We start from the raw sequence: 19,733 nt of genomic DNA on the forward strand, positions 1-19,733 counted from the left end.
GAGGCGCTGCCCCTCCCGGGCCCTCGCCCCGCGCGCCCGCACCCAGCCAGGCCCGCCGGCGCCCGCAGCCCCGGCCGCGGTGCCAGGCCTAGCCCCGGCCCAGGCGCGGGAGGCGGTGCAGGGATTAGTGGACCCCTCCCCCAGGGCTCCCCCCGCCCCGCCCGGGGCGGCCAAGACCCCTGGGCCCGAGGGCGACCGAGGAGCTTCGTCCCCGCGCCGGCTGGCCTAGGGACCCGGCCTCCCTGGGCGGGGGCTGCAGGCCGAGGTGCGGGCGCGCTGCTAGGCTACCGTCCCGAAGGTCGGGGCGCGGGCTCAGAGCTAGGGGTGGGGGTCTCGGGCCTCATCCCTCGGCCGAGGCCACGGTCCTGCGGCCAGTGCCCGGGAGGGGGTCAGCCGCCCCAGCCGCCCGGAGCCGCTCACCCCGCACGGCCCGGGCGTGGGGAGGGAGAGGAGCGGGGGAGGGGGAAGGGCAGGGGTGGTGGGTGAGCGGCCGTGGGCACCGCAGGCCCGAGTCCCCGGGCCGCCTGTGCGGCGCTGGGCCGGCTGCCCGAGGCTCCCGGGACGGGCCGGGCACCCCGCGTTGCGGGGCGTCGAGCCTGCGGCCGAAGGGGCGCCCCAGGGCCGGGCAGGCTCGGCTCGGGGACGCAGACCCGAGCTGCTGCCTCCATTTTGTTTCCTGTGCAGCTTGGTTCGCAGTGGTGGTGCTGTGGGTTTGGGGTGCGGCCGGGCCAGGGGCTTCCCCCGCGGCCACGTCTGCCCGGGGCCCGGGGCCTCGAAGAGCCCGTGCCCAGCTCCCAGGTGAGCCCTGCGGCAGGAGGGGGCGGCCTCGGCCTCGCTCGAAGGCAGCGGGCCCAGGGCAAGTGCCCGGTGCACGGGGAGCCCGGGCTGGAACCTAAGATGGAGGCCGGGGCCGCCGCGGGCCTGGGCCGGGGCCGGCAGGCCAGGCCGCGGCCGGGCCAGGTGTCTGCGGGGCTGGGGTGTCAGGAGGCGCGGGGTGCGGGGGCCGTGCGCGAGCGGGGGCCGGCGCGGCGCCCCGAGGTAGGTGAGGGGAGCGCGGAGCCACCCACGACGCCCGCAGGCCCTGACGCTCCCCCGGGGGCGCGCGAGGCCCCCGGGGAAGCCCGCCTCGGGCCCCGCCCGGGCGGCAGGGCCAGCCCGTGGGCCCTGGGCCTGAGCGGGCGCGCCGGGGGAGGGCCGGGGGCGGCGGCGGGGGCTCCGCTGATTGGGCCGCCCGGCTCGCCAGCCCGGCCTCGCCCGCCCTGAACCCCGAAGAGCGAGGCGTGGGGGCGCGCTCGCGGGGGCGCGCGGCGGGGGGGGAGGGAGCGCGCGCGCCCCCGGGGCTCCTGCCGCACGCGGGCCGGCGCGCGGCGCGCTCTCGGGAGCACGCGCCGGGAGCGGGGGCGCGCCCGGCGGGGGTGTGAGGAGGAGGACTCGGAGGAGGAGGAGGAGGACTCGGAGGACTTAGGCCGGGGCAGGTCGCGTTCGCTGCCTCCTCGCCCAAAGAGACACGAGGGGGGGCGGGGGCCGCGGCGAGCGGCTCCCCGCGCTGGCCTCGGCTCCGCTCGCGCCCCGGTGTGATGAGGGTCCCCCTCCCCCAGCTGGCCCGGGAGGGGGCGCGGGGCACGGTAACTAGCGCGCAGGGGCGGGCGGGGGAGGGGGAGACGGCCGGGCCGGGAAGATGGTGGTGGCCGTGAGGTGAGGGACGGGGGCGATCCGGGCGGGCGGCGCTGCTGCTGCAGCCGCGGCCCCCTCCCCGGCCTCCATCCCTCCCGGCGGGCCTCGGGCCTCACCAGGCCGGGCTGCGGCGAACTTCCTCCCGGCGCGGCGGCCGGAGCATCGCCGCCCCGCGCGCCCCGCGGCCCCGGCTCGCCCCCAGGTAGCTGGCTGGGGGCCGCGGGGGCGGCCGCCCTCCCTCCCGCAGCAAACTTTGCCGGCGGCCGACTGGCGACGAGCGCCGGCGGCGCTGCGGGGCGGTGCTGCCGCGGCTGCGGGAAGGAGCGCGGCCCGGGCAGGCGGCGGCGGCGGCAGCAGCCATGTTTGTCAAGCTGTAGCAGCTGCTGCTCCACGGGCTGGGCTTCGCGGGCCGCCTCGGGTGCCCTCCCGGGACCGTGCCCGGCCTCGCGGCCCTTGCAGCGCCGAACCCCGCTGTGTTTGCCGTCGGGAAGGCGAGCTCCGGGGCGCACCCGCCTCGGCTAACTGGCTCGAGGCCTGCGCACGGTAGCTGCAAAGGCTCGGGCGCCGGCGGGGCGCGGGGTGCAGCGCTATTGTGACCGCTGCGCCCAGCTTGCGGAGGAGGAGGAGGGAACACCTTTTTGTGCAGCGTCCAGAAGCTGCCCCCGAAACCCGCAGCCCCTTCCCTTTCAAGAGCTTTGGCTGTCGGACCTTGGGCGTGGGGAGCGGGAGAGGAGGGCTGTCGTTCGAGAGCTGGGAATTTCGACTGCCAAAGGGCTTTAATTTTAGTTCAGCCCCGGAGTCCACCAGTCTGCAGTGCAAGGAAGAGGAACGGGCTGCTTCCATGTGGCAGGATTTACCCAGCTCCGGGAAGATGTAGTCCTCGGAGACCCACTGAGGCCATTTTCCTGTGTCAGCCTGGAGAACTTTTTCCGTCCTTGGAAGTGCAGCAGAAAGGCCACTAGGCCTCCAGAAGTGGCTGCCATTTTGAAGAGAAGAGCCAGACGGTCTGTTAACTCAGATTAATTGCTGTGTCTCTTGGATTTCAGGTTGATGCGGGCACAGTATGGATCAGACTTGTGAACTATCTAGAAGAAATTGCCTGCTGTCCTTTTCTAAGCCAGTGGATTTAGATGCCCCCGAAGACAAGGACAGCCCATTCGGTAATGGTCAATCCAATTTCTCTGAGCCACTTAATGGGTGTACTATGCAGTTACCGACTGCCAGTGGAACATCCCAAAATGCTTATGGACAAGATTCTCCGTCTTGTTACATTCCACTGCGGAGACTACAGGATCTGGCCTCCATGATCAATGTAGAGTATTTAAGTGGGTCTGCTGATGGATCAGAGTCCTTTCAAGACCCTGCAAAAAGTGATTCAAGAGCTCAGTCGCCAAATGTTTGCACTTGCTTGAGTCCCGGTGGTCCAGCAGCACTTGCTCTGAAACAGGCGTCCTCTTGTAATAACTGCCCCGAACTCCAGTTAAGAGAGACAGAGACGACCCAGAATGGCTTTCTGCACTTTGAGAGTTTTGCTTGTGTGGACGATGCAGGTGTAGATTCTGAAATGGCCCCAGAGCAGCCAGTCACAGAGGATGAGAGCATAGAGGAGATCTTGGAGGAAACTCAGACCAGTGCCGCCTGCAGTGATGAGCCTAAATCAGAACACGGTGTAGAAGTGGCCATGAGAAGTGAACAAGACCGCACACCAGAGAGTAGACACGGTGCAGTCAAACGGCCATTCTTGCCATTAGCTCCTCACACCGAAAAACAGGAAAATAAACAAAGAAGTGAAGTGGACCGAAGCAATGAAAAGACAGCCCTCCTCCCAGCCCCCATTTCACTAGGAGACACAAACATTACCATAGAGGAGCAATTTAACTCAATAAATTTATCTTTTCAGGATGATCCAGACTCCAGCAGCAGTACATTAGGAAACATGCTAGAATTGCCTGGAGCTTCATCATCATCTGCTTCACAGGAATTGCCATTTGTAAGCAGTTTTTGGTACAACTTAAATAGATACTTGAATGTATATATACAGGCCACTTAAAGGGAAACTTTTTTAATTTGTTTCTGTTGCCAGTTCATAGCTGGAAGTTAACGATGACCTTCTTGGGAAAATTTACTTTGATTTTTAAACATATCTCTGTGGTGTGAGTTTGGTTCTTTCTAGTTTATCCCAAATGGCTTCATTGAGGATGGGCTAAGTGTTGAAGCTCTGAGGGTATTTGACTGGGGTCAGGTTTACATGGTCAGGATACAGGTAGGTATACAGGTTTCACCTTTGAAAAACGAACAAAACAGCAAAAACAGCTTTGGTCTGCGGAGGCCAGCAGGGCAGGGGACCAGGGTGTGACTTGGAGTCCTGTGTCTGGATAAAGCATGACTTGTTTCTCGCGGGCCAGACTTGCTGCAGGTTGACTTGCATTTTAGGCACAGATTTAACAACTTGGCTAAGATGGGAAACTTTCTTGGCCAGCACTCAAAATTTAAAGTAGGTTAAATTTTTTCTGAACTACTTGTAAAGTTGCAGCGGGCTTTGCCTTCGATAACTGCCACCACTGAGTTAGGCTTGATAAGCTTTTCTAGTTATGCAAGGATTTGCATGTGTGTGTAGAAATGGAGAGGAATACATGAGTTTCTTCATGTTATATAGTGTTGCTGGCAGGTAGTAAAAGATAAAGTTCTTGTTTTTTAGAATTTCTTGCCTAGTTAAATGACCAGTTGGCCTCTTTAGTCCCGGTTTCATCACTTCGAAAATTAAAAGTCCTAGATTTCTGAAAGACCACTTTTAGCTTTACATATTTGATTCTGATTTTTGTTTTCTGCTCTAACACTATGTTGTCTGGTCACTGGTACTGTCACCAAAGAGGATTATGTGTTTTGGGGGAGTCAACAGATGCCTGAAAATACAACAAAGATCTTATAAGACATTTTTATAGGATGTAGATGATTGTTTTGAAGACATTAAAATTTATTTTGCCTCTAAAGCTGCAGAGAGAATGTGGTTGTGTCACCTTGGTTTTGGTTGATTGATATCAGCTGTGACTTACTACTCTGGTTTCTTAGCTTGGCAGTTACAGATTTTAAAAAACTTGTGGATATCTTGAATTTGTGTTATATTGTCCTGGATGTAGATTAGAGTATAATTTATTTTGAAAGCCTACTGGCAGCCCACACAAAGCTTTTCTTTGGGTCCGGGTTGGTATTTATAGTACGTGTGTGTAGTTTTGTCCTTGTTGACGGTAGAATTAGATTAGTAGAATTAGTAGAAACGGGCAGTAGAAATATAAACCTACACAGGTCTCACCAGGTGGATGTAGTCTAGTATTGGTCCTGCTAACTGCAGCAGACCTGGGCGTGGTGCCTCACGTCTGTAATCTCAGCATTCTGGAGGGTGAGCACTTAGAGTCTGAGGCCACCTGGGTTACATAATGAGTTCTAAGCCACCGCCAGACTATAGTGTAAGGCTTTGTCTCAAGAAACCACTCTCCGCCCCTGCCCCCCCCAATCTTTTGAGTATATTACACATCCAACATGGTAGCTGACAAACTTGTATAAATGTAGAATATTTTACTTCCTTCCTAGTACAAACCTGTATATATTATACATATTAGGTGACATCTTGAGAAAAGATTGATCTCAAAATTTTTCAAAAAAAGTCACAGGCAGTGACTTACTAATTATTTAGTCTATATTGTCATATTGAGTGTCTCTTCATAGCCTTGTAGTAAAAAGAGACGTCGTAGAAGATGGAGGTTGAAGCCATTCAGGTGTGGTGAGTCATGCCTATTTCTTAGCACTCAGAAACTGAGGCAGGAAGGGTTGCCCAAGGTTGAGGCCAACCTGGGCAATAGTGATCAAAACAAACAAAGAAGAAGAAACAGACAACAACAACAAAAAGTACGTGAATACTTCAGTCAGAATTGAGTGCTGCTGCTATTCTACTGTCTAGGTTTCAGGGGTCAAGCTAAGGTCATCAGGCTTGGTGGTATGTTCCTTTTTCTTCTGTGTGTCATCTCACCAGCTTGCTCGTGAGTGTGTGTGTGTGTGTATATACACATATGTACATATGTATATGTTTGTTTTTTGAGATAGGGTTTCTCTGTGTAGCTTTGGTTGTCCTGGAACTCACTGTAGACCAGGCTGTCTTCAAACTCAGAGATTTGCATGCCTTTACCTCCCGAGTGCTGGGATTAAAGCGGCCACACTGCCTAGCTCCTATGTATGTTTTTGAGACAGGGTGCTCGTGACTGCTCTTGAACTTTGTATAGCAGAGAATGACTTTGGATTTCTGATCCTTCTGCTTCCACCTCAAAAGGTGGGAGTTACAGGTTTGTTACTACCCCAGTTTTTCTTGCCATGTATCCTGGACATTCCTCACACTCAAAATTCTGTTGGCATTGTGGTCATGTAATGTTTGCTCATCTACTTGCACTGATTTATTTAGCTACTGCTTCACTGTGTGAAAACTGGAACTTTTGACTAAGAAATTCTGATTGCAAACTGATCTTTTTACCTTATGTCTTAGTCACTGAAAATATGGTATTAAACTTAATGTTATGGCATATGTCAGTGATCCCAGCAGTTTGGAGACTGAAGATAGGATTTTATTTTGAAGCCATTCTGGGCTCTGCAATGTGATTTAAATGCTAGGTATTATAGCACACAAAGGCAGAAGCAGGTGGATCTCTGAGGTTTAGGGCTGGAGAGGTGGCTCAGAGGTTAAGAGCCACTGGCTGCTCTTCCATAGTTCCTGAGTTCAATTCTCAGCAACCACATGGTGGCTGAAAACCATCTATAATGAGATCTGGTGCCCTCTTCTGGCATGCAGGCACACATACAGGCAGAAGAGTGTATACATAATAAATAAATTTAAAAAAAAAGAAAGCCAGGAGTGGCAGTATGCACCTTTAATTCTAGCACCAAGGGAGGCAGAGGCAGGTAGATAACTGTGAGTTCAAGACTAGCTTCATCTACAAAGAGATTTTTTTTTTTTAAAGACTTGCTGGATTTAGTATTTCCATGCCCTTTCTTAGGCAGGTCTTTTGTGTGTTCTCTGTATTTCAGGCTATCTGGCCCATGAGTTTCCAGGCAGTTCTTCTGTGTCTACCTTAGGAGAGCTGGGATTACAAGTGCAGACCATGGCATCTGGCTTTCTGTGGCTTCTGGGGATGGAACTTGTATGGTCAGGCTTGAAAGGCTAGACCCACTGAACCATGTCCCAAGTCCCCTGCGTTGTGGGGTTTTTTTTGGGGGAGGGTTGGGGAAGGCTAGTTCAAGATGGGGGTCTCTGTATAGCCCTGGCTGTCCTGGAATTTACTGTGTAGATGGGGTTGGCCTTGAAATCAGAGATCCCCCTGCTTCTGCCTCCTAAGTGCTAGGATTAAAGACATGTGCCACCACCATCTGGCTCCTTCATTGTGGTTTTAATTTATACCTTTGCTAATAGTTAATGCATGCTTTTTCTTTTACACATGAAAAGGTTTTTTGTGTATGGGTATTTTTGCCTTCATGAATGTCCATTATGCAACTGTGCTGTGTTGTTGGAGTCTAGAAGTCGGTATCAGACCTTTTGGAAGTTGAGCTACCAGTAGTTGTTAGCTGTCTTGTGCATGCTGGGAATTGAATCCAAGTTCTGTGGAAGAACAACCAGTACTCTTAACTTCCGAGCCATCAGTCCTGTCCCAAGCTTATTTGCTGTTTGTATTTTGTCATTGCTGAGTATATTAATATATTTTGTCTGTTTTCAAATTGGATTATCTAGTGGTAGTATTAGTGGTGATGATAGTGGTAACCATTTTACTAGTATAGTCCAGGTAGTCTCATGCTTTAGCCTACCACATGCAGAGATCTCCCTCTTCAGGTTTCATTGGTAGGTCTGGTTAATGCTGGTAATTGTAGTTAGGTTTCCATACATACTAGGCAGGTATTTCACCACTTTTCCATTTTATTTTGAGACAGGGTCTTGCTAAGTTGTCTGGTTTGACAATTACTATCTCTGTGTATCCCTGGCTGTTCTGGAACTAGCCTCTGCCTTTGAGTGCTGGGATTAAAGGCTTGCTAGTTATGTACATTCTTTTAATGACTCAATAAGTTCAGTCAGTAAAAAGCCTTGGCCTCCAAGTCTGGTGACTTCAGTTCCTGGCACCCACGTGGTAAAAGGACAGGACTGACACTTGGAAGGTGTTCTTTGGCCTCTACATACATGCCTGTGCATGCACCCACACAAATGTGATTCATATTTATTTATTTATTTATGAATGAGACAGGGTTTCTCTGTGAAGCCCTGGATGGCTGCCTCAAAGTCACAGAGATCTCCTGCTTTTTCTTCTGCCTCCCATGCTTTTTTAGGATTAAAAGCATGCACTGTTACACCTTAAATGTAATTTTAAACAATTTTTCATATCATAAGGACCTTATATAAATAATTTTTTATTTAAGTAAAACAAAGTACTCCTTTCTCTTTTTTTCTCTTTCTTTTTTTAAATAGCTTCCCACTGTGTTTTTAAACTTCTATTTCTAGTGAAAGATGGCTATGAACTTCATATCCTCTTCTATCCACATCCCAGTGCTAGAATTAAGCACGTACCACCATACCCAATTTTTGGAGGTAATGGAGACTGGAACCTCAGGCTCTGTGCTCTGGGCAAACACTCCAACAACTGAGCTGCATCTCTGTGCTGGAAGACTGAGTGTTGGCCAATGCCTGCAAGGGCTGCAGTAAGACCCCTTTCCAAAAGGGGGGGGTGCTATAAGGATAAAATACATTTTGGAAAATGAAGTATTTTAATATATTAAATTAAAAGAAATTCTCACAGGTTATGTGATAGCCCTTACATACCCTGAGCAGCCAAGCAGTCCCCTTTCTAAGTGAGAGAGTGCCCCATGTCCTCTCTGCTTTCTTTCTGCCCTGTACTTGGTGCGCTTATGCTCACAAGTGGACATTAACGTCACACAGATCACCATGACATTTTATACCTAACTCATTTTTTGTTGTTTTTTTATACCTGTAAATTTTTATTTGTAGGCAGGGCGTGGCCATCATGTGCCTTCTATCCCAGCACATGGGGAAGCACAGACTGGATCCGTGTTAAGTTCCAGGCCAGCAGGGTAGCTACATAATGAGACCATTTTGGAAACAATACAAGGCCATTATACTTCCATACAAAATGTAGTAAAGACCTGTGTTTTGTGGAAATGTGTGCAATGTCAGTTTTCAGGAGGCTGAGGCAGCTGGGGTTTGTGAGTTTCAGTTACGGGATAGCCTATATTAGGGAGAGAATCTAGTTTATGGTTCTTCCCTATTAAAATTAGTATTTTCTTGTCTGTACTAGAGATTGGACCCAGGGCCTTGTTCATAATAGGGAAGCTCTGTTCTCCTAGATTTACATATGTTTTTTTTTAAATAATTAGTATATCAGATAATGACTTACAACATGCCATGATCTGTAAAGAATTGCAGAACAATTAAAAGGTAATAGAATTCTGTTTAAAGCTATTTTTGAGCTCTGTAGCTCAAGCTAACTTAAATTAAAGATTCTTTTGTCTTCCTCTCCTTAGTGTTAGGGTTATAGGGGTATTCCATCAGAACTGCTTGCAGTGTTTTGGAAACAGCTTAAGGGTTGAAGTGTTACTGTACAAAAAGGGGAAATTCAGATCTGATGTTGGTTCTTTGTTAGGGGTGATATAGAGTCATTGGTTTTTAGATGGGATCTCTCTGTGTAGCCAAGGCTTACCTCAGACTCCTCGTGTCTTGGCCTTTCAAGCACTAGGATTATGGGCACCAGCTGCTATGCCCATCTGTAACTGAAGTCTTGATAGGCAGGCACCGAATCAGGTTTATAGTTATGTATAACATTATTTTCTAAGGGTGAACTCTGACAGAGTTATCAGGACAAAAATCACTTTTTACAGTTCTTGATAGGTTTATCTGCTTTGATTTTTCATGAAGAATTGTAATGATCTCGGGGCTGGAGAGATGGCTCTATGGTTATGAGCTGTTACTGCTCTTGTAAAGAACCTGAGTTTGATTCCTAAGCACCTCTGTTGACAGCTCACAACCACCTGTAGCCCCTGATTCAGGGATCTGATGTCCTCTCTTAGCCCCTGTGGGCACTGACACATGTTGCATACACACATACACATAAATAAAAATATGTATATATTTTTGTGATGTATATTTTTATGAGACATGGTTTCACTTTCACTATGTAGTCTTGGCTGGCATGAGCACATATATAGACCATGCTGGTCTCAAAAATCTAAAAAATTTAGAAATCTCCCTACCACTTCCTCTTGAGTGCTAGGATTAAAGTTCTGTGCCACCATACCCAGCAAAAACAGATTTTAAAAAACCTGTACTAGTCATGCACAGCAGCACATACATGCTTGTAATCCCAGCGCTCAGGAGGCAGAGGCAGGTAGATCTCTATGGGTTTGAGGGCAGCCTGGTCTACAAAGTGAGTTCAGGACAGCCAAGGCTACACAGAGAAACCCTGTCTCAAAAAAAGAAAAACCAAACAACAAAAAACCTGTGTCCAGCATTTGCTGACAATTTGGCTAGCCCTAGATAGTATGCTTTTCCCCCCCTTTTTGAAACATGGTTTCAACATGGTTTTATATATTCCAGGCTGACTTCAAAGTAGCTATTTTGTTGAGGCTGACCTTGATCTTGTGATCTTCTTGCGGTTACTTCCGGAGAGCAGTGATTACAAATATGTTCCACCGTGCCAGGGGGTGTTAGTGCAGAATTCCAGGTGCCACGCATGCTAGGCAGGCCTGGTAGCAACTGAGCTGCATCTCTGTTACAAATTACAAGTTTTCTTTGTCTTGTTCGAAACAGGGTACCACCATGTAGCTCAAGCTATCCTGGAGTCAGGCTAGTTTATAGTTTTGGTGATCTTCTGTGGTATCTGTCTTATTTCTCTCTCTCTCTCTCTCCTTCTCCCATACTTAGCCCTCCCAACACACATACATTTGTTTGTTTGTGTTTTGAGACTTTTCTATGTAACCCTGGAACTGAATCGTGGGATTAAAGGCATGTGCTCCCACACCCATCAGAAAACACATTTGTGGTGTTTCTTCTCTGTGCGCCTGCTGCAGTGCACATGTAGACAGCAGGAGACAACTTCATGGAGCAAGGTCTCTCCTTCAATTCTGTGGGTTCCAGGGATTGTTCGCACACAGTTAGGCTCAACATTAAGTCTCTTTACCCATTGAACAATCTTCCTAGCTCTCAAACTTAATTTCCGAATAAACAGTAGTGAAAAAAACTTAAACTTGTACCAGTGAAACAACTGCTGTTCTTTGCCTGGTTAGTTAACATATCCAGTTATTGTGTCTTCTTCCCACTGCTGAATAGCACAAAGTAGCAGATGATGTACACGTTAAGATTCTTTTTTCACTTAATGTATTATCTCTGTGTTCTACTTCTTTAATCTTATTTTACTTTGCTTTCCCCATGTTGCCCAAGACTGGCTTAGAACACTCCTGTTTCAGCCTTCCAAGCAAATGCTGGAATCACAGGCATGTACTCCTGGGCCTGCTTATAGTCTAATTTAGAAAAGCAACTCTATCTGGGGAGAGAGACCAGTGGTGAGTGCTTGCCTGGCAGGCATAATGTTCTGGGTTTCTTTACGTAAGCAGGAGGAGGTGGTGCAGATCACTAATCCCAGCACTTTGTGGGGCAGAGACAGGAGGATCTCTTGTGAGTTGTAGGTCAGCTGGGGCTATATAATGCAGGTCTGTCTCAAAAAAAAAAAAAAAAAAAAAAATAAGGCCAGTAGAAAATAGAGTCTTTCTGAAGACTAAACCATTTAGAGGAAGTCATATAACCAAGGTCTTAAAGATTTACCTGATTTTAAGTCATCAGTGTATAACTTGCTTGTACATATTATCTTGCTTAGTCTTGTTTAGATAAGTGTTAAAATGATAGAGTTTAATCTTCTGTAATTATTTTAATGATTAGAAAGAAAATTTGAATACTGCATATATGAGAAAATTATGCCAGGTACTGGTGGTATATATCTTTACTCCCAGCACTTGGGAAGCAGAGGCAGAGACAGTTGGATCTCTGAGAATTTGAGGCTAGCCTGGGCTACAGAGTGAGTTCCAGGATAGCCAAGGCTAAAACAAGACAGAGAAACTATCTCAGAAAACTCAAACAAACAAAAAACAGTTAATAATGCAGTTTTTATTATAATGTGTCATAAAATTTAAGACACTTGGAGTGTGCTACCTTGTATGTCATTTAAATTATTATTATTACTATTTTGATTTTTTAAGAGAGGGTTTCTCTGTGTAGAGCAGGCTAGCCTTGAACTCAGAGATTGGCCTGCCTCTGCTTGAGTACTAGGACTGAAGGCGTGCACCGTCATAGCCTGGTTTAAATTATTAACAAAGAACAACATTTTTATAAAGATTTCAGTCATGGCAAATGATTTCTCCTTGCATTTTACTACACAGCATATTTGCAACATGAACATGAGAATATTCTATTTTCATTTCAGTGACTGTTTGAAAGATAAAGATTAGTTAAAGGGATTTATTATTTTTCATAATTGTATATTCAGTATGGACTACATGTTTACCAGGAATATTAAAATTGGCTTTTGTTATTACTTTTTCTGATAGTGCAGTTAAAATCTAGAAGGATCTATCCTTATGAAAGTCTGTTTTGGAGGTGCTTAATAACAACTTTGGGTTTATAGTCCTGTGGTGATGTAAGGATAGTTTTTTCTTTTTAAGACAGGGTCTTGCTATGCAGACGAGGCTGGTCTTTAACGGCCATGACTGCAGCTTCTTTCTAGTCCCCTCAGTTTATACTGGGGGCCTCTTGGTAACGGTTAACAGTTCTTTTCTCTAGGGCTTTTTTGTACCTGTTTCATTCCTAGCAGACCCCTCCCCATCTCCATTAAGATTTCAATGCTTTGTAACTGTGTTAAAAATTTCCATTTATAGGCTTTCCATTTACATTGTATGCTATTTTACTTGGGACAGTAATTTAAAGTTGCTTTATGTTTCAAACAGCAAGGTATAAGATAAACATTTTCATATGGGGGCTGGAGAGATGACTCAGTAAGTCTGCTCTTTCAGAAGACTAGGGTTCAATTCCTAGCACTACAGCTCCCAGCTGTTTGTAACTCTAGTTCCAGAGGATCTGATGGCCTGGATGCTCCGTGGCCACCAGGTATGCTTGTGGGACACAGATGCATGCAAAATACATATATAGCCACATACATAATTGTTAAAATAATGTCCTTTCATACACAGTGTTTTATTTCTCTTTTCTTCAGACAGGGTCTGCCTGTGTTGCTAAGGTTCACCTGCTATCTTTGGAATCAGGTGATCCTTGTGTCTTACCCTCCTGAGGAACTGAGGCTAAAGCACATCATTTGACCTATAGAACCACACACACAATTGAAAAAAAAAAAAACAAAAACAACCTTGGTAGCTCTACTGTCTGCACTTTATTGTATTTTATCTGTGATATGTGGTATCTACATAAAGAACTGCTTTATGAGTTACAGACAGCTGTGAACTACTCAGGGGTACTAGGAATTGAACCCCAGTCTTCTGGAAGAGCAGGTGTTTATTTACACCAGTTAGATACACCAGATAGGCATACCAGTAATCCCAGTAGTTGGGTGGTAGTGGCCAAACCAGGAACTCAGTGCTATCCTTGTTTATGCTATGAATTGGAGGCCACCTGGGCTACATAAGACCCTGTCTCAAAATAAAGCAGACCCAGCAAGATGGCTCACAGGTAAATGTGTTTGCCACCATCAAGCCTGATGACCTGATCTTGGAACCTATATAGAGGTAAAGAGAGAGCCAGTTTCCACAAATTACCTTCTTCCACATCCTTGTAGACACACACAGGTACATGCACACACATACAATATAAACACAAAAGGATTGCCTCATCCTTTTTTTTTTTGCCTCATCCTTTTTTTTAAACAGATTTTATTTTTATTTCATGTGTATGAATGTTTGCCTGATATGTATCTGTACCACATGTGCGCAATGCCCTCGAAGGCCAGAGAGGGTGTTAGACTTCCTCTGGTAGGTAGTGTGCGCTGTCATGTGGGTGCTGGGAACTGAAAGTGGGTTCTCTGCAAGAGCATTAAACTCAACTGCTGAGCCATTCTTCAGCCCCAGATTACTTTTTTTTTTTTTTTTTTAAGATTTTGTTTATATGAATGCTCTATCTGGACATATGCCTGCATGGCAGAAGAGGGCATCAGGTCCCAATATAGATGGTTGTGAGCCACCGTGTGGTTGCTGAGAATTGAACTCAGGACCTTTAGGAAGAGCAGACAGTTCTCGTAACCTCTGAGCCATCTCTCCAGCCCAGATTACTTCATTTTTATGCTATCAGGTTCTTGTTTGGGTGTACCACAATTAATAACTAGTCATTGTTGATGAACATTGAGTTTTTGTTTTTTTTTTCCAGTATTTGCTAATGTACCTAAGTTCTTTAATACTTGGTCTTATATGTATCTCATTGCATTATTAAACATGTATGTATCTTAAGGATAACATTTTGGGTATGATAACATAACCCTCAGGAAGCTGAAGCCAGGAGGATTGAAAAATTGAGAGTAGCCTGGACTTCATAGTGGCATCTTGTCTCAAAAAACAAGCCAGTAGCACATGGCTAGAGGACCTTGAATTTGAGATTAGTCCATGTTACATATGGTGAGCTCCAGGCTACCGTGGGTTATACCTGGGAGACCCTAGGTCAAAAACTGAAAAAAGGAGCTACAAAGTACCTGTGCTTTGTTTTCAGCACCCATATCAGATAGCTTGCATCTCCCTGTAACGCCTTCGTCATGAAAACCTAACCTCAGGCATCTGCACTCATTTACATTCTCATTCCTTCATTCAGTCATTCATTGTCTTACACACACATGCACATGCACACACACGTACATACACAGTGGCTGACTAGATGGCTAAATGTGTAAGAAGATCTTGCCGCTAAGGAGATGTGGGTTCAGTCTCTGAGCCCCACAGGGTGAAAGGCCAGAATGGACCTGTAACATGCCAATTCATGCACACATAACAACCACATGGAATATAAAATAAAAGCAAATCTAGCATCAATAGTAAGACCCCAAAGTCAGGAAATTGATCAGATAAGCAAAACTTTATCTTTGCCTTGGAGTTTAATATTGGTTGTTTGAATCATGAGCCTTTTGTGAGTAAGAGTATTCATCACTTTGGTATTCTAGGCTAAAGGTTGTCTAACGTCTGAGGACTTTTTGCCATCCTCAGTTTCTGGTGTTTAGTGCTGGGGATAAGCCAGGGCCCTGCATGAATTAGGCTCATACTTATTACTGAGCTACATACCCAGCCCCCTCTCTTTCAGCTCTTTTCCTAATTTCATTTTTCAGGACAGGGTTTCTCTGTGTAGCCCTGGCTGTCCTAGAAATCACTCTGCCGACCAAGCTAGCCTCAGACTCAGAGATCTGCCTACCTCTGCTTCTGGAGTGCTGGGACCACAGGCATGCATCACCGCCTGGCTCCTTCCAGGTATCAATGTTTAAACTCCTCGTGCAGCCGAGTCTGCTCTCGAGCTAGTGTTCTTGCCTCTGCCTTCTGTGGGTTAGGATTACAGCTACGGACCACCAGCTCCTAGACCTTGCTTTCTTTACAGTTTTAATACATTTATTTGTTTATGTGAGTGTGGGATGGTGGGGGCGCACCTATACCAAGGCATACATGGAGGTGAGAGGACAGCTGTGGGAGTTGTTTCTTTCATCTTGTGTGTCTCAGGGATCAAATTCAGGTCATCAGGCTGGGTGGCAAAAAGCGCTTTCAACTATGCCATATCACCACTTTACTTAAAAAAGATATTTAATTTTTTAATTATTTATGTATTGTGTGAGTGTGTACATATCTGTGTAGGTATTCAAGGAGGCCAGTCAAGAGCTGGTTGGAGCCCCTGCAGGTGGTTGTGAGCTGCTTGACATGGGTGCTTCGGAGCTAAATGTGGATGGGTCCTTTGCAAGAACAGCAATCGCTGTTAGCCACGGGACCACCTCTTCAGCCGGGGAGATATTCATTTCTGATTTTCACTTTTCTTGTTTCATTTTATAAATGAAGGGTGGACTTGGGACTCAGATGTAAGCAACTTCTTTGGATTTATAGTTAGGATTCATCTATACCTGGCGCTGTAGAGAACTACAGGCTGTGTGCCCCAGATCTCGCTGCCTCCATTACATGACGGGGACGGGAAAATAATCACATTAACATACTGCGGCAGTGGAGAGAAGGTTGGCATGTTAGAGACCTGTAATTATAGTACTTGGTAGGCTGAGGTAGGAGGATCACCAGTTCTGATCTAACCTGGGCTATTCTAGGGAGACCTTGTCTCTTATGGAGAGAACAGAGGAGGGAAAGAGACAGAATATGGCTTTAAAATTACTAAGACAAATGTTCCGATTTTTATTGTTTTGAAGACCTATCTTAGGTATGTCAGAGATCCTGTGACTTTTATTTTTAAAGTTAATGTGAAATTCAGGTTTATAGGTGCTAGGTTTTCAAACTACTTTATTTGGGGGTTCCTTAAAGCTTCTATCTCCCTTCCAACCTCCAGCCCCAGGTAGGGAAAAAGAAGGCTGTAAGGGAAAGGGGGCGTAGCCTTCTTTATTTCTTCCTGCTGGGTAGGGTTGTAGGATTCTTTTGGGGGCAACACCAATACCCGTCATCAGGAAATCCAGAAGTTCAGAGCAGCATGCACAGCAGCACGCACAGCAGCAATCCTGCGCCTTCTCCAGGCCGCTGCACCTTCTTCCTCTGCCTCCAAGTCTGCAGAACTCAACTAATTCCAGCTGGCAAAGACCACACTCCGCACAAGACAGTTAACAAGTATGGACAAACTAAGATCCCCCACTTGGGATTATAACAAGAACATGTTTGCATATCATAAACTGAAGTGTTCACAGCACAGGGTGAGATGAGGAACACCTGTTTAAAAGAGTTTTAGAGCTGCGATTTTGCTTAGCAGTAGCCCTTGGGTTCGATCCTCAGAACTGCTCACATAAGTTTTGTTTTTGGAGATGGTCACACTATAGAGCTTAGGCTGACCTGTAATTGCCTAGTTGCCTAGGCTGGCCTTAAACTCCTTAAACTTCTGATGTTCCTGCCCCATTTTCTACTTGCTAAGAAATTATCGATTTTTTTGCAGGGTGGGAAGCCAGCAGGTATTGAACCCACAGTTCTCTGTCTGGCAGGCGAGGCTCTGCCAGTGGGCTGCACCTTCCTGGCCTTGTCTTTTTCTCTTTTCTTTCTTTTTTTGGGGGTAGAGGTGAGATGGGGGCTAAGACAGATTTTCTAGTTCCCAAACCTCCTATGTTTTATTCTGATCTACCAGGCATCCAAATACACATACATGTTTAAAAACAAAAACAAAAACAAAAACAAAAAACACAAGCCAATGTTGGAGGCCAAAGGTGTCAGGTGTCTTCCTCAATTGCTTTTTACCTCATTTTTTTTTGTTTGTTTGTTTTTTTTTTTTCAATCTTGTGGTTTCTGTGTACATATATGAGTGCAGGTACTTGCATGGAGGTCAGAGTACAGGGTCTTGCTTCACTGATTGGCTAGACTGGCTGGCCAGCCAGCTCTGCTCGGTCTTGCCTGTCGGTGTTTTCCCAGTGCTAGGACCTGGAACTCTTGTAGCTCACTCTGACTTCAAACTTGGGACCCTGTTTCCTCAGCTTCCTAAGTGCTAGGATTATAGATTGTACCTCTGTGTCCTGCTCTCCTCATAGATTTTGACCTACTGCTAGTAAATCTGCAAGTGATGACCCTTTAATAGGGAGAGCTAACTATAGTCGTTGTATGTACAGATTACATTTTATATGTTTCCATGCTTCAATCAGTGGCCATTTGATTTTTTTTTCCTATTGTTTTGACTGTGGTAAATAATCCTGTGAACATTTATATACGTGTGTGTGTTTGTTTATTTTCCCCTGGTGCTGGGTATGGCATGCAGGCTCTTACGGAGGGTTGGCAAGTACTCTACCACTGCACTGTATCCACAAGCCCTGGCTGTGTCCCCGTGACTCCAGAGTGTGTTCCTGAGTGGTATTACTGTGTCACTCTGGCTGTGTACCCGAGACTCAGGAGTGTGTCCCTGAGTGTCCCTGGGTCACATAGTTATTACTCTTACTCTATGTGAAAAAAACTTTTAATCTTAGAAAAAAAATTTTGTTTAGTTTTATTTTATGTACGTTGATTTGCCCTCATGCATACATGTTTACCATGTGAATACCAGGTGCCGACAGAGGTCAGAAGGTGGTGTCAGATCCCCTGGAACTGTAATTAATGGATGTGAGTGCTGGGAGCCAATCCCTGTTCCTCTGTATTCTGAGTCATCTCTCCAGCCTGGATCTTTTGACCTCTTAGCAGGGTGTATTAAAGTTACTTTTCTCCACTAGTACTTGTTATTTTGCTGGTAGCTTTGATTATTTCCTCAGCACATTTACTTTTGGTCTTGATAATACAATATATTGCATTTGTTTTTAAAACTATTTTATTTGGGGTTCCTTAAAGCCTCTTCCTTTCAGTCCCCAGCTCTAAATAGGAAAGAGGAGGATAGTGGGGAGAGGGCGCAGAGCCCTTTTCTTCTCCTGGCTGTTTAGGGTCGATAGGTTCTTTTTGGGTTAATACCACTCTCTGTCAACAGCAGAAAGAGCAAGCAGTCTCCTCTCTGTCCTCCAAGCTGATGTACCACAAAGTATCTCTGGTTTCTGCAAACAGCCATTCACCTTACCTGTGCTTGGAGGACAAAGGTGTCAGGGGTCTTGTAGTACATCAGTTTAAAAGTATGCCTTACGAGACTTCAAGGAGGATCATTGTGCTGGATACCTTGGAAAGACTAGGTAAACATTATTAAAAAACAAAAGAAAGAAAAAAAGCAAGCATTGTAAGTAACACTGCCCATAATACTTCTGTAGCAAAAGTCCATGTCACATGGCCCTGTCCTGTCACTGACCACAAGTCACTGTTTGGTATGCTTCTCAGGAAATTACCTGTTTGTTTACTAGCTGGTGCTTCTCTTTTACTGGACTCTAATTTCCCACAAGGATAAGCAAGGCAGTATTTCTGAGTTGAACTTACTTTTTGTTGTTTTTTTGAGACAGGGTTTCTCTGTGTAGCCCTTCTTAGACTCACTTAGTAGCCCCTGCTGGCCTAACTCAGACATCTGCCTGCCTCTGCCTCCCTGAGGCAGTGTTTTCAGTTGAACTTACATATTTTGAAGCATCCTTAGTCACTCTGTTTTACATATTTCATGTAAAAGAAGTCAACTTTAAAAAAAAATGTGTATAGATGTTTTGTCTACATGCATTCTGTGTGCCAGTGCGTATTTGGTGGCAGTAGGAGCCAGAGAAGCCATCAAGTCCCCTGGAACTAGAATTACAGATGGTTGTGAGCCAGTGTGTGTGGAATAAATCACAGTCCTCTGGAAGAACACACATACACTTAATTAATTAAGCCTTCTCCCAGCCCTGAGTGAAAGCAGTCTAAAGGTTGAGAGATAATTTACATATTGGAAGGAGCCCCATCCTTTATCTTTTGAAGAAGGGCATTGTTCAGCATTTACTTGGATTATTTCAATGAATTCATTCCTTATACTTTTTTTTTGACCACTTGAGTGCCAAGTGGATAGTTTCAGGCATTTAGGGAGGAAAATTTAGTCTGAGGAACTCTGTCTTTGGAGACATAGCCCTTTGAGGGGAATGACACTGCTTTGTGTCCCCTTGGATTACAGAGGTGGTAGTTCTTCGTCCTTATAGCTTAGATACTCTGGCCTCTGCAAAAATACCGTAGTATATTTGCCCCCCCCCTCTTTTTTTATGTACAAGATTGAAAGCTCAGGCTTTTTTTCAGGAATTTTTTCTATTTGTGGTATTTAATGGTGATTTTTAGAGACATGGGCCTGGGAGCTAGGATGGAGGCAGTTAGATACCAGATTAATCAGGCATATTGTTTTTTTGTTTTGATTTTTGGGTATTTTGTTTTGCTTCTTTTGAGATAGTGTTTCTCTG

At 46.3% G+C, this 19,733-nt stretch overlaps 1 protein-coding gene across 13 annotated transcripts in view; it reads left to right on the forward strand.

Annotated features, from left to right (window-relative positions):
• The window catches only part of Nsd1 (nuclear receptor binding SET domain protein 1), a 127,109-nt gene that overhangs the window by 16,175 nt on the left and 91,201 nt on the right, over positions 1–19,733 (forward strand). For 3 of the 13 annotated variants that reach the window (XM_060372449.1, XM_060372445.1, XM_060372450.1), the window contains exons 2-3: positions 2,721–2,834; positions 3,575–3,664. In XM_060372449.1, coding sequence (XP_060228432.1) covers positions 2,805–2,834; positions 3,575–3,664 — 120 coding nt within the window. In that variant the 5' untranslated portion in view covers positions 2,721–2,804. Of the gene's footprint in view, positions 1–73; positions 266–659; positions 799–1,399; positions 1,626–1,670; positions 1,696–2,720; positions 3,665–19,733 lie in introns of those variants that run through there. The other 10 variants (XM_060372444.1, XM_060372446.1, XM_060372443.1 and 7 more) reach the window with 10 other exon arrangements.

This window comes from Meriones unguiculatus, chromosome 19, assembly GCF_030254825.1.
Source record: "Meriones unguiculatus strain TT.TT164.6M chromosome 19, Bangor_MerUng_6.1, whole genome shotgun sequence".
Classification (NCBI taxonomy): domain Eukaryota; kingdom Metazoa; phylum Chordata; class Mammalia; order Rodentia; family Muridae; genus Meriones; species Meriones unguiculatus.